We start from the raw sequence: 14,602 nt of genomic DNA, 5'->3' as shown, positions 1-14,602 counted from the left end.
ACATTAGCAGCCAACAGGATGTCTGGAGCAGGCGAGGATAAAAGGCAGGCTGACTGCCGCCGCCGACAATGGGAACTTGTCTTTTTAATTAAATGCTAAAGGAAAATGCAAAAGATAAATGAAGTTGTGCTAAATGCGTGCTGTGCTGTGGGAAATCGGGTTAAGGGGGGAATTGCTCTGGGAATTTCGCCGGCATCAGTAGGTGTCCTTGGATTTGGGAATTCAGCTTTCGGCTTTCGACTGGCAAACTGACAACTTCATTTAGCGCCCAGCGTCTCTGATGTGGTATTATTATTGAATTATGCGTTTCACTTTGGAATAGAAGGGAATAACCACCATTAGCCGCCCGGCAACGAGACATTCTGCGCCGCGGGCTATGCGATGGGTTTTGGTTTGGTTTATGCGGATCTTAATGGTGGCCGCATGTGTATGCCTAGATTTGATTAGAACACAACTAGAGCGATATCCCAGCTATTAAATTAAAGTGATGAATGCCTAAACTGGGAATTCGCAGAATAAAATCAAAATTAAATGTCACCTATTTCAGATACAAGCTGCCAATCAGTAAGCTCTTTTTTCGATGGTTATAAGAATAAATCTGGAATTTTATTTTCCCCTTCGTCCGGCAATGTCAATAAATTGATAAAATACAGCAAACAATAAACCCAAAATTGCCAAACAATTAAATCCATGTTGCTAGAGAATAAGCCCCCACAATTGTTGTGGCATTTGTAATCGCTGTTCAATAATTTTTGTCATTTTATGTACCCGGCTTTGCGGCGACATATTGATACTGGGCCTAACAAGGATTCGATTACAAAACGCTCGCTTACAAGTGTCATGTATCGGACTGAAGAGGGCGGATGAAGGAAGGAAGTAACATGCCACATATCGTCTATCGTCTATATATGCGACAGATACTCCCATTCGCAGTTGTGGGCGGTGCGCCATCGATTACAGATCAAATTAGATGTATAAATAACAAAACGATTAAGCGATTGAGCAGCTAAGCCAGAGCCAAGTCTTCGAGTGGGTGGAAGTTTGTTTGATTTTATTGCCAAGGCGGATTACTTGGGACCCGGCAATTTCTGGCTCGGTGTGTGCGGCTCATTTGGATTATAATTGATGTCCCTGGCCCGTCGCAAACTAATCGGCTCTTTGGCTCTCTGGCTCTCTGTCCAAATATTTTCACTTGCCATTATTGTGCGGCAATTCGCATCTTGGGAGCGGACTCAATTTTCAAGTTATTTAACGCCATTGATCCCCTTGGGATCCGCTTTTCTCGACATGTGTTTGTTTGTCTGAATTCCCGCCTTGTTCCGTCGGCTGACAATAATTTGGTTTTGTATGCGTTGTTCTTGTGAGGCCTAAGCCATGACTTACACTTGAGAAAATAAAAGCAAACTATAAAAATTAAGAAAAAAATAATAAAGATACGTATTTAAGGGGTAAAAGATTTAGTATCAACAGCATGATTAATTGTTTCCAATTTTTATTTGTTCATATTGCTTATTTTCTAATTTTTCAGTGTGCCTGTTCTGGCGGCCACGCGGCGTATGATGAATATCACAGGCAATGCCTAATCAACTGCAAATGAAATGGACAATTGCCACCGAATGAGCTGGCTGAAGTTCAGTGGGAGGTGAGTTGACCACACGCATCGATACATCAAATTGACACTGTGGATGCCAAAACCAACACAATCACACATACCGCACTGGAAAAACAACGAAAAGAGAAAGCATTTCGCCAGCGCTGATTTGCTGCCTTCCCCACCGCTTCCCACCCGATCGCCTGTTCATTTTACGCTTTTGGCTTGGAAAATAAATTGCCTCGGCTGTTTGTGCCAACAAATCCGCTCATTGCCGTTTTGGGTTTGCTGTACGTTATTTCTACACGGAGAACAAATATTCTAAGTAACCACAAAAAGATATAATATTATAAAAAACTAATGAAAACACAAATTAAAATCTTTTTAATTTAATGTGTATAATTTCCCTAACCAATTTATTTTAAAAATTTTGGAAACCACTCTTTCGTACATTTTCTAGAAACACTATATTTAATTTCCCAATTCTATAAAAAAATTTAATAAAATCTTTTATAGGTTTTAAGTTATTTTGCAGTATGTAATTTTGCTCCCGTTGCCGCTTAATAACCATTGTCGGCCAGTAGCCAGTAGGAGAAAACCTAAAACGTGTTCAACGTGGGAGCTATAAACTGTCATTTAAGTTGTTGTCGATGTCATTCCGCTGGCCTTTGTTTTTGGCCATTGTTTCAGTTTGGGCCAAGATTTGTGGGTGCAACTAAAGGCGGTAGCGGCGGTGTCGGCCAAGTTTCTGTAACGGCATAAAGCGAAAGTAAATATATTTACGAGCCCAGGAGCAGCAGTAGAGAAAGGACTAAAAATACTCCTGTGTAAAATAAACAAGCATGGTCGACTTCTCGGTGGGTGGAGTGTGCAAAGGGGCTTACCTCTTGAATAACTGCTGGGCCTGTTCTTAAAGGATTTCCCATCCACACAGATCAGGTGTGTATTTTTCTAGTAAACTCTGAAAAACTTTAATGGAATTTTCCGGTCTGCAAGAGATTATCATTCTGTGTAATCAGACAGCACTTTTTTTTTAGGAAATATGCGTTTTTATTAACACCGACATTGCGCGCATTTTTGAATTGTTTTTGCATAATTCACTTTGATTTGTCAGGCCATGGCTTTTAATTATATTACACGCGTAATGTGTGCGAGCGAGAATTAATTCGCAAATAATTTGTAAACAGATTATTAATTGGAGCTTTTTCCATTTGCCCTCCGACCGATAAATTAAATTGCATTTAATTGAATTTTAAATCAAGCCAACCGACGCTGGCGATGTCAAAGTTTTTCAAACACCAATTGACAGCATTCCCATATCAAGATTGAAAATCCCGGGCAAACATTTGATGGATGCACGTCCTCTATTTGCTGGGCTCATCCGTCAAAGTAGACTTTAATTTATTTGCAATGCCAATCGCCTGTTAAATTTTCGCACAATAGAATTCAATTTGTCTAAAGTCAAATGTGAGTTTGTCGGCATCAAGCTGATATTAAATTTAATTCCATTCGATCATTGATTCCACTTACTTAATCTGCGTTGCTGTGCGAAAGATTTGCATATTGCATTGACAACTACTTAATGTGAAAATTAAAATGTCAATTCAAGTGCTCAATTGCTTGGATACCGATACTAAATAAATACAATTTAAATAAATTTGACATTTTACCATAATTCGAGGTAATAAGTGGACTTACAATCAGTCACTTTTCACATTGATTAACTGTTGGTCAAATATTTAGTTTGCATTTTGAAGAGAGGAGGAAAATTGAATTTTGGAACGGTAAGAAAATATATTTTTACTAGACTTATTATTCAGACTAATAAAAATTAATGAAGCAGCTTTAATAGGGTTTTCTTTTACTAAATAAACTGGAAAATTAAAAAAATTCTAAACAATTTAATTGGAAAATTAAATAAACAAAAGCCCATTTGCTTTAACTATTTTAATGGTCCAAAAATCCAACAATAAATATGGGCTTTACATGCTAACTTTATCATTAAACTATAGGGTTTTTTTTATCAAGCATTCCTTTGTTTTTTGCTTACTCATCCAATTAGTAATAGTTAATCAGCGATTTTCCATTTATATATACACACATCCTTTTGTGCCGACTCGTGTTAGATTGTGTTCATTAAAACATGTTAAACACATAATGGCCATCTAACCGAGTTCCCTGTGGCTGCGGGGCGTGGCAGGGCACATGGCACATGGTCAGCAGCTGCAGTTGGCCGCAAAACCCGAAATGCTTTCAATAATTGCGGCTACGCCTCTGCGGGGTCAGTTGTTTTTGACCCCGACGGACACGAGTCGCTGATCCCGAATGCGAGGCTAATTTTTCAGTTAAATTTTGATGCCGCGCCACTTGTGTCAAATGCATGGCAGCATCCGCACAAAAAACAATTTTCCTAATTCGTTTATGTGTTATGTGTTTTGGGCTGGATGTGTGGGCGAAACTCTATTTATGAATCATACGCCACGTTGCCCTTCAAAGGGCCATTCGAAGCTCAGCTCAGGAAGCTTTTCATTGAAGAAATCCCATGTCCTGATTATGAATGGTCGAGCGATTCTGGCAATCAAAAAGTTAAAGTCCCCTTATGTTTCGTAAGTGACCTTGTTAAATTTATATTTAATTCTAAATCGACCCACCTAGCTTCCTAATGAATTCTCTCATCGATAGATAGAGGCATCCATTAACCTCTATTTGTGTATTTCAAATGCATCCAAAACAACTGATGCCCGCAAACCGTTGATTTCAATTTAGTTAGTACCGTTTCTCTGCAAACTGACATTGTTTTATGTGTGCGGTGGCGATGGCAATTCAGCAGGTCAGCAGGTGGGCTTCCATCCTCCTCCAGCCATCATCCTGCATCCTGCATTCCGGCATCCTGCGTAGGCCGGGCCAAAATCGAAATCAATTAGTTTCGGGGCCAAGCAGCTGCACAAATTGCAGGCGACAACAGGCCAGACCCTCGACCCCGATAAATCCAATACTCGCAGCGGCGGCAGCCAGTAGCTGAGACAAATTGAACTGAGCTCTGGTCAGGCTTTGTGGCTGCAGCTGTCAAAGGCGCTAGCCCTGGCCCATATTTCCGAGTCGCTGGGCTTATTACCAGTAAGACTAACTGCACACTGGGAGAAAAAATTTATAAAGATGCATTACTTTATTACATTGCATCACAAAATCACCTAGAGCTTTAAAATCACTTATAAAGATGCACAAGAGTATGCAACACTATAAGGATGATAAAATAATTAGAGGTAAGAGAAAGTATTAATTTTGTATTGCATACTTTTTGACAGTTGTAAAATATCACACATCTTTAAACTGATGATTTCTTTTCTGATAATTTCCCTGATTTAACAACACTTTTTCGCCCAGTGTGAGCTCTTACCTTCAGCGTCCGTAGGCTGGGCAAACATTTGCACACAACTCGGTCCCATTTCGAGTGTGCTCGCACACTTCTTTTCGCCTCTTTTTTTATTACATGTGTACTTTTGTGATTACATGAATATTTTAAAAGCGCGCACTCGCACAAAGGTGGAAACGGCGGAATGGTGGGGTAACCCAAACATACAACTGACATGAGAACTACATTAAAATAATTTATTTTAACGCATTTTTTGTCATAACCCGATGGGGAAAAAACTCATTTCCTTTAATGATTCCATCTTGTACACGCACGCTGTTAGTGAACTCGGCCGGGATGAGGGATGCGATAAACGAGATCCAGGCCCCCACGCACATGGTTATTTCATTAAAATTGCCTTTTGTTGTTTGTGAATGTTGCTTATTATTAACGCCGTGCCGTATCATCTGTATCTGTATTCCGCACTGTATCTGTATCTGAATCTCGCGTATCTGTGCGCTGCATTTTTATGGGGCCAAAAGACACAGCATTTGCATTACTGGTCCGTCGAGTCGCCGACCTGCAGCTTAATAAAGACTAATTGACTTTCTGACCATTAAAGGGGGGAAAAAAGGCGGGAGACTGGTGGTTGGGGGCGTGGTCCGTCCAGCTGATTGGCAATTACGACAAGGGCAGCGCTGGCTTGACAAAACGCGATAAACGAATTAACATTTAAATTAATTTATGTCCCAAGTGTTGGCTGCACCTCCTTCTCCTTCCCATTCCCGAAACGTTGACACTGTATTTGTCATGAGCGGCGACAAATTTGAAATTTCTGGAAACCCAACATGTCCGACACAATGTGACGGCCTTCACAAGTTGCATGCCAAATTTATGCAAATGAAGCCCGCCTGCAACTTTGGGGATGGGTGTGTCCTTGGTTGCCGGCGACAGTCGCTGCATCTAATTAGTCCAAGTAAATTACAAGACAAACCGGAGATGCCCAGGGAGTTGAGCTTGAAAACTCTACTCCCGGCGATTGTTCCAGATTGCAGTGCCGTGCCCGTAAATTGAATGAGCCACTGAATTGGATGCCTGCAGTTGGTGGTGGGCACTCCCTCTCACTGGATTTAATTCCGGAGAAAGCTGCCCTTACATGTTATTATACTCGGAAAAATAAATTCATAAATCATAATGTTAAAAAAACGTCGTATTTAAAAACTCAAAATTTATTGTTGCATACTTTTTGGCATCTTTATAAATGTTTTAAAAACCCTAGTGATTTTTATGCCCCCGTTGTGGTTTCGTAAAATATATTTTGCTTATCAATGCACTTCTTTGTTAACAGCTTTTCTAATAAAACCATTCTAAATTCTGTATTATTACTAATGGATTGTGATTTTTATATGAAGCAAGTGCCAAGTGCCTGGCATGCAATTTGAATATTGGGGATTTCTCATCAAATTAACTGCAAAGAAATTGGGCCTCCGGGCATTTTAATGTCTGTAATGATGATTGCTAGACAAACGTCACACTGGGGCGATATTAGGCCCCCGCAATGATGATTGGGAAGCGGCTGCTGAGCGTTCTCGGCCACATTGCGCATACGCCCCGTAACCAACAGAAACAGCTAACGAGGCACCAGAGAATCGGTGAATAGTTTGCCGTAAATTTGCCGCCAGCGCCAGTGGTTGGTCGCTTAAAGTTGGCGCAACTCATCGACAAGCTATTTGAGCCAATGTTAATTGGGTTTGCTGCATTGAGCTTAATGCGGCGCGGCGGCAATTTATTTACGTGCCATTTAAAATGCACATAACAAGCAAATTGCATTTTTACCCTACACTCGCGGGCTGTTCGAATGTATTCATGGATGTATATGCTCTGTTTGGCGAATGGCTCTTAAGTAAATTACAATAAATTTGGCGCAAAACTTGCATATGAAATGTGCAATTCGCGATTCGCCCGTGTTACAAAAGCCACTCGCTGTCGGCAATAATATAATTAAAAATTAAATGGCAAATTAATTGGTGAAAAATATCAAAAAGACTTTCTACGCAAGCCGGCATTTGCGGCATTTAAAATGCCATTAATATTGCATCAACACCTGCAGTACACGCGCTTAAATAAACATGCACAAAAAGCCGGCGCACTTTACATTAAAACGGTCTGGCCAAAAAACTATTGATGAATAATGAACGTGGCCCCGGAAACAAAGCCAGCGCGACCGCAGATACAGATGCAACTGCAACTGCAGAAATTGCATCCCCGCAGCAACAGCAGCTGCAGCAGCAGCAACATCTGCTGTTCGACTTGTAGGTGACACGACCCGAGTTCAACTCCGGCCATAAATCAGTGGCCAACTGCCTGGCATTGTTTTTTCCACAGCATAAGCACAAGCAAATGGTGCACGATCATATTTATCGCTTTTGTTGCATGTAAATGCTGAATAATTCCTCGATTTATTCCACCAACCCACCAACCAGGTGGAAAAACCATTTATCGCCCGCCTTTGTCCACTTATTAAATCTTTTTTGGCTTTGCCAACTAAAAGTAGTAAACTGAGAATGTTGAAAAATCTTAACTTTAAAATTATAATAAGTATTTGTGGAAATTAAATGCCGCCTAAGTACTTCTCAAATCTAAATTAGTGAAAGCTTACACTCTGAAATTTTAAGCATTAAATTCTATCTGTATCTTGACTTTGCAAATTATTCCATTGCCTTCGCTTATTTTCTATAATCCTCTCAAAAATCTCCTTATCTCATTGCTGATTATATTATTTTCAAATCAAATTGGATGGCATTCAAGGCTGACTAAAATGTCATATTATTAAGGCAACGGCTGCGGCTTTTGTTGCCTTGCAATTAGTCAAGATAATTAGGTGGCAAACGGCTTTCAAGGGCTGCGTCGTTCGCGAGTTGTGACCTTTTTTTAAATGCAAAATAATTACATTCACGTATGTATGTATCTCTGCGCCTCGCTGTTTACTCTTTACTATCTCCCTGCGGTTTTTTATTCTCCCATTTATTCCATAGTTGCCTCGCTTGCCGTGTGTCTGCGGCGAAAAGTTTCAGGCATGTTAATAACACTCATAATTAAAAATTAAATGTTATAATTTCGTGTGTGCTGCCGTGCGGCTTTTTCCGTTTGGCTGCAAATTATTTTCCAGCTATGTGGCAACAGACAATTATTCACGCAGAGCTTACCGTTTCTGATTTTTCCCCCATTTTCCAGGCCCTTTTCCCGTAAAGATCTGTATGTATAATATGTAGGTACCCAGATTGCTGCTCATAAACTTTGCCTGTGCAATTATGCAATGCAAGGGCATGTTTGCCGAGATTCACTACAAGTCATGTATTTTTGATGGTCATCCAAAAAAAAATACAAAATGATCACTCATTTTCCCCACTTTTTCAAAGGACGATGTCGACAAGCACTGGCCAGGCAATAAAAGTTGGCAACTACTTTGCAAGTTTTGCTCGATGTTTTATGGAAGGGAAGAGGTTATGCCAGCTAGATACTTTAAAACACAAATATCCAAACTGCTTCAAAACATTTTGGCAAAGAGGCCGAGGCAATGGGAAATATTTTAAATGTTCCTTGAGTGTTATTGTGCATCTCAAACAAAGCGTCTTTCAGGGCCGCGATGTAATTACCTTTTAAAGGCCATGAAAGACTTTTCCTTGTTTAATTTTGTACGATACTGATGTTGCCATCACTTTTAATAGGCTTTCTTACCCAGAACTGAGAGAAAATGGGTATTTTAAAATGAATTTTAAATAAATAAGACTGGAAATGTGAACTTAAAGCATGTGAATACTTTAATAAGCGTGTTTAGGAAGTTTCCGAAATTAATATGACTTTTTTATCAAAGAAATAAATTATAATCGACGCTTTAATTGCTTTGCTTTTACCATAGCTATTTTATTTAATTGATGATTTTATTTATTATCCTAAAACTATATATATTTCTTTTTATTTACATTCCCATACTTTTGCGCAGTGAATGCTGTGACAAATTTAAGCGAAATCAATTGGATCCGGACCTTAAACTGTGTTGCAAGGCACTTCCCTCACCCAGCTCCCAGCAGGATCTGCGTGCGATGCCACTTTGAATAATTATTGGCGCAGAGACGGAAAGTCAATCAGTGGGAATGCAGCGGGCAATTTAATACAATTGCGGGCCAAGGCGCTTATTCAATTAATTACTTGAAACAGTGCGTCAAAAAGCGCCCAAGTAATGCAGAAAAAGCCGAGTAATTATTTTACACTTTGCTACCGCTGTCGCTCGGCGATTTTCCACCATTTTCCACCAGGGGCCGCGCGATGCGGAGGCTGCATTTTGATGAAGTTTTTCCGCGGCACTCGGGCAGTTGTACTCGCAGTTGGTTGGTCAGTCCATCTGTCGCCTGCCTGTGCATAATAAAGTTTACTTTAAGTTTGTTAAATCCATGCCCAGCCCAGTAATGTGACCCAGTTTTCGGGTGGGGCTCTGCAATTATCGACATCTGATTAAATGAAATCAAAGACAGGCACTCGGAAACCCAAAGGCAATATAAATTCGCATAAATTCGCCACGGCGCTTTAAATGTCAAGTGGGGCTCGTCCATCGATTTTTCTGCCTCGATGGTTGCTGGGGTCATTTATCAATATGTAGATTTCGCTGGGAAAGTTCAATGGGTCCGCAGGCACAAGCACACACATACTCACCCATGGACCCCTCGCCGTATAAATTGCGTAATTTTTTTTCACGCACACACAATTGGAGATAAATTGACTGATATGCATGTTGTGGGCCGCCGTCGTCTGTCTGGCAGTTTGATGTATGCGTCTGCCCGGCAAAGTGTCCACCTACCGCCCATTTTCCACTCTACTTTCACTTTCCTCCTCTTTGATTTTTTCTTTAAATAAATCGACGCCCCAAGCCACTTCCGGTGACTGCACTAAAATGCCAGACAAGAGCTTAATGGCATCAATTTCCTGCAGCCCGAAATTTAAATGGATCCATGACAACACCTCCTCTAAATTCTATTATTAGCCCAGTTCAATTTTGATTTGGCATTCGTCGAAAAAAATGTTGGTTAGCTGAGATCCTTCCATGGTTTCCGGCTGATAAAATTACAATTTTTAAAAGAATTTTAAAGAGAGCTGTTCAATCACCTCTTTAAAGATTTTCTTTTCATTTCGTAGCAGTTAGTTTTTTTTTTTTTGTAATTATTATTGCATGTTGAGTTTGCATTGCGTTATATTTGACCACTATTTTAGACCAGCCAAGATGAAGTTAGACCTCACGATGAACGAACGCTACAATCAGCGATTCCAGTCGGTATATACCGGACTGGTTCCTCAGATCACCCGATTGGTGCCCTTCAACGACTCGGAAGTGACCTGCATCCTGATGATCTACTACAAGTACAGCCTCCAGAACGGACCCTCTGCTCGCCGGATAACCTCCACTCAGTTCGTCAACATTGTTATTGGATTCCAGCAGCTATACGACATGGATGTGGTGGATCGAATTGTGACACTGATCTCGGGGGGCAGGAAGTATGTGACGCCCATGGAGTTCGTCAATTACATGACCATCCTCATGACTCGGGATATGGAGCGCAAAATGGAGTTTGCATACATGGTAATGTTACGGGTTTATCGAAATAAATTAATAATTTAATTTTAAGGTCTACGACAAAAATGGTATGGGCATTAATCGAGAGATAATTTCATCTGCGGTCGAGAGGTTTTTCCCCGGGGACGACGACGAGGTGCTCGAAATGCGACTGGTGAGCTGTCAACAATCAATTCAATCATATTGTATATGTTTCTTTTGCTCACTTAGGACATGGTCGATTTTCTACTCCTGAAATTTGATGAGGACCAAGACACCATCATCTCATTTGAGGAGTACAGATCGATCGTGTTGCAACAGCCGGGCATGCTCGAGTTCCTGGGTCCCATTTTTCCCTCAGACGAGACGCGTCTGGTGGTCGCCTACTGCACGGCCATATACTCTCGCATCCCCGAAATGGGCGTGTTGTAGGTGGATGGGTGGGATGTAGGGTATATGGCAGTTTGCCAGGACTCCCCCAGTCGCATAAATCTTTCAGGCACAAATAAATCGAAAGCAATGCAAATCAGTGCGACCCCGCCACCGCGTTTTCCTCTGTTCAGCCATTGTAGCCACTCGAAAATGTCAATGACAATGATGATGAACTGCAGAATAGAGCGCTGACAGCTGCAACTAGACTCTGGATAGATGGATGGATAGATGGGGCATATATAGGAGACATCAGCTGCCTCTCAGCCACACAAAGAAAAAATGATTGGTATTTTAATGTAGCTCTTAAAATCGAGATAACAAAAATTTAAAAAGGTATAGCAACAAAGATTTGAAATGCTGAAACAAGAACTAAACAATTTTTAATTTGCAATATATAGATTAATAACTACAAATTTTTATAAAGAAAAATCATTTTTTTTATAAATAATTATTTATAAATATTTTTAAAATATTTTTTTTAGCTTGTTACGCTTTTGTCCAGTGCACTCCCTGCTTCAGTGGCATAATTTTAAATATGGAGCGGAGCTCCAGAAATACTTTGCTCTGGTTGAACGCTCCACTGGCTCGACGACTGCCTTTTGCCATTGCCTCATGACAGCTTGATTTGTTGGCAGTTGGCATACAATTGACATTTGATGGATGGTGTTCTACATTGTCGGGACATTCTCCATTCCAGCCTTCTAACTGCAGTCGCCGACCGTTGGGCCACTGCAGGCCCTTGAAGTTTTCCTCTTGACTGGTTGCTCTAATTATGACAATTCCATATTGGGGTGCACCATTTAAAGAATTTGGGTTTTTGAAATTGGTGAAAAAAATTTTTCGTTTTTATATGGGTTACTCTGGTTCAATTTTAAGGTATAACATAGTATAAAATATGCTTTTAGTTATTCGCGTATAATGACCTTATGGATTAAGATTAAATTGCTGATAATAATGGAAGATACAATATTGTTATTTGTAATATTTTACTAGGTGAGAGTGCCATAAGGATTAACCGATGCCCATTTTATGCCGTAAGCATACCAATCGCTAAAAAATCCATAGGCAGATTTTGGAAACGGCAATACATCTGACAATTGTTGGTCTAAATACGAACACGGCACTTTTTCAACTATGATGTCATGCTAATATATAATTACTTAAATGGTTAGATATATAGTAACTAGCAATGGCTTTAAATCACTTACGTCAAAGGGACATGAATGATTTATGTTGGAATAGGGACTAAAGAGGTTGAAAATGAATGTTGTCACAGGAGAATATTTTTGATTTGTCATAAATTTGCACCCATCGACCGTTACGTTGTAGAGGAATGGCTTATAGCCGTTCAGCCGTCGATATATGGCGAAATTTAACTGCAATTAAGATTTTGAATGTGTCAACAAATATCATAAGCACAAACTTCATACTTTTATTTGAGTTATGGGCACTTTGTGAAGTTTTACTTTCAAAGATCCGTATTTGTATGTTCTATTCACAGACTTTAGATAGCAAAACTCAAATGATGAAAATGATTCGTCGAAGGAAGTGCACTTGAGATTTCTAAACTCGAAGGCAGAGTGGGCCTTAAGATAAAAGAAATAATTAACAGAAAATAATTTAACACATGTACCCACATTTTGGACCTTTAAAAAGACCAACAGCAGCGAAACGAGCACAGACGATTTCGGATACATTGCGAGCACTGAATAAATAGAAAATAATTATAGAAAATATATTTTCTATAGAGTTAACTATTTTATTCGTGCCCCTCACTCATTAAATTGTCATTACTTACGTATGTTCATCCAAAAAAGCACTTTTAAATCTGGATATTATGTTAATTGCTAAGATAAATTTATCAAATATCAAACTATTGCCATTTCGAAACCTTTATTTATATTAAATATATTTTTATTTATTAAGTTAGAGTACCATGAACATTAACGAATGCTCGTTTTATCCCATCGGCATACCAATCGCTGTAAAATCCATAAGAAGATTTTGGAAACGGCAATACAACTGTCAGTTGATCGTTTAAATAAGAATAAGGCACTTTTTCCACAATTAAGTCATGCTGCAAAATAACTTTTTAAATAGGTTGAGATTCACTGAAATGCACTTACGTCAAAGGGACACGAATGATTCATGTTCGAATAGGGAGCAAAAAGGTTAAAAATAAACGCGGCCACTGGAGAAGCTTTTTGATTTAATAAGAATTTGCACCCATTGACTGTAACATTATAAAGGAATGGCTTGTATCCGTTAAGTCGTTGATACAATGCAAAATTAACCTTAAAATAAACTAATGGTTAATTTGTTAATGCTTTCATAAAAATCCTTACTTTAATTTTGTGTATGGGCACTTTGAGAAGTTTTACTTTCAAGGATCCGTATTTGTAAGTTCGATTCATAGACTTCAGATAGCAATAGTCGAACCTAGCAAATGATTCGTCCAAGGAAGTGCACTTTATATTTGTTAGCTCAAAACCTGAAAAGGTCTTCAGAAAAATATAGTTATGAGGGCTAAAATTGCTAAGATGTCGTTTATAATTACTCACTTTATGGATTACTAAAAAGAGCAGAAACAGAGAAAAGTGCACAGAAGATTCCCCAGACATTTTGAGTGTCAAATAATACTGATGGAATTTTGAATAAAATATGCTTTTTTATGACTTTATCCCATATTATAAACGCATTAAAATCAAATTAAAACGACCCATTAAATAAAAACTTGTTAAAAACATTTAATTTAAATGATGATTTTAGTTCATTCATAAAAGCTTTTAAGGCTGTCTCAAAAATTTGAATTTATAATTGCCGAAAATGAAAAAACATGCGTTTGTCGTTTAAAGACACACAATAAAAACAGCCAAAAGGAAACCGTATTCTTTGGGATTAATTAAAAATCGGTCTTGACTCTTTCCAAAGGCAAGGCTAATGGCTAGAAAAGTGAGCACATTTGCATAACAGTCGGAAAGAAATTCGAACCAAGTAACGAGTCAGTGAAACATGAAACAAAAAGTCAACAAACAAAAGTCTAATAAGAAGAGTGTTGGAGGTAAGTGGAAAACTCGAGATCGCAGTCAAAAATTTGTCAAACAAAGAATTCTGGTTACCCTTCCTAATGTTTAAAAATTTAAAATATTTTTGAAATTTGAAATAGCCAATTAACATTTATTTTTAATTATTAATTTTTAAAATATTTTCGTCATTTTTATTGCAATTTTGATTTATGTTTATATTCGGAAAGTCAAGATAATTCTTCAATATTTATTCAAATTCAGTAAAAATTCCTTTTTGGGACAAGAATCAGCTGTTTTTCAGTTTAACCCTGTTCTGATCACTGCCGTCTAAGTCGCTCGCATTTGTAATTATTTATGCAAAAATTCTTACCAAACAAACTTAATTTAGTTAAATGTTTGACTTTAGGCAGGCGCTCGTTGATTAACGGACTGGAACGGGTGCCGAATGCCCTGCCATGCCCCCGGCTATGCAAATAACAATGGGGGCGGGAGTGGGGATGGGGCGCCACTTTCCTTCAGCCGTGCAATTCATTTACTTTGCTGTTGTTAACTCTGGGTGTTTGAGTTTGCCACTCGAACTTGCGTGTAAACATGCA

The 14,602-nt window shown here is 39.0% G+C and overlaps 1 protein-coding gene and 1 long non-coding RNA gene across 2 annotated transcripts; one reads left to right on the top strand and one right to left on the bottom strand.

Moving 5' to 3' along the window:
• Nucleotides 1–10,145: 10,145 nt before the first annotated feature.
• Nucleotides 10,146–11,329, top strand: d-cup (davis-cup). Its single transcript, XM_017157917.3, has 3 exons — nucleotides 10,146–10,575; nucleotides 10,622–10,723; nucleotides 10,780–11,329. Exons 1-3 carry the CDS (start codon nucleotides 10,168–10,170, stop codon nucleotides 10,978–10,980), a joined length of 711 nt encoding a protein of 236 aa, XP_017013406.2. The 5' UTR covers nucleotides 10,146–10,167; the 3' UTR covers nucleotides 10,981–11,329.
• A 1,603-nt stretch (nucleotides 11,330–12,932) lies between these two features.
• Nucleotides 12,933–13,461, bottom strand: LOC108068370 (uncharacterized). Its single transcript, XR_011419457.1, has 3 exons — nucleotides 13,326–13,461; nucleotides 13,107–13,274; nucleotides 12,933–13,057 (listed from the first exon to the last, which is right to left on the bottom strand). It is a non-coding gene; the product is annotated as an uncharacterized lncRNA (long non-coding RNA).
• Between the last annotated feature and the right edge of the window lie 1,141 nt (nucleotides 13,462–14,602).

Source organism: Drosophila takahashii, chromosome 3R, assembly GCF_030179915.1.
Source record: "Drosophila takahashii strain IR98-3 E-12201 chromosome 3R, DtakHiC1v2, whole genome shotgun sequence".
In the NCBI taxonomy this organism is placed as follows: domain Eukaryota; kingdom Metazoa; phylum Arthropoda; class Insecta; order Diptera; family Drosophilidae; genus Drosophila; species Drosophila takahashii.
This window is presented reverse-complemented; position numbering and strand designations above follow the sequence as displayed.

Coding starts and splice junctions, on each gene's coding strand:
- d-cup (XM_017157917.3), top strand. CDS start 10,168: ATGTTGAGTTTGCATTGCGTTATATTTGACCACTATTTTAGACCAGCC. Junction 10,576..10,621: donor AAATGGAGTTTGCATACATG/GTAATGTTACGG, acceptor TTTAATTTTAAG/GTCTACGACAAAAATGGTAT. Junction 10,724..10,779: donor AGGTGCTCGAAATGCGACTG/GTGAGCTGTCAA, acceptor TTGCTCACTTAG/GACATGGTCGATTTTCTACT.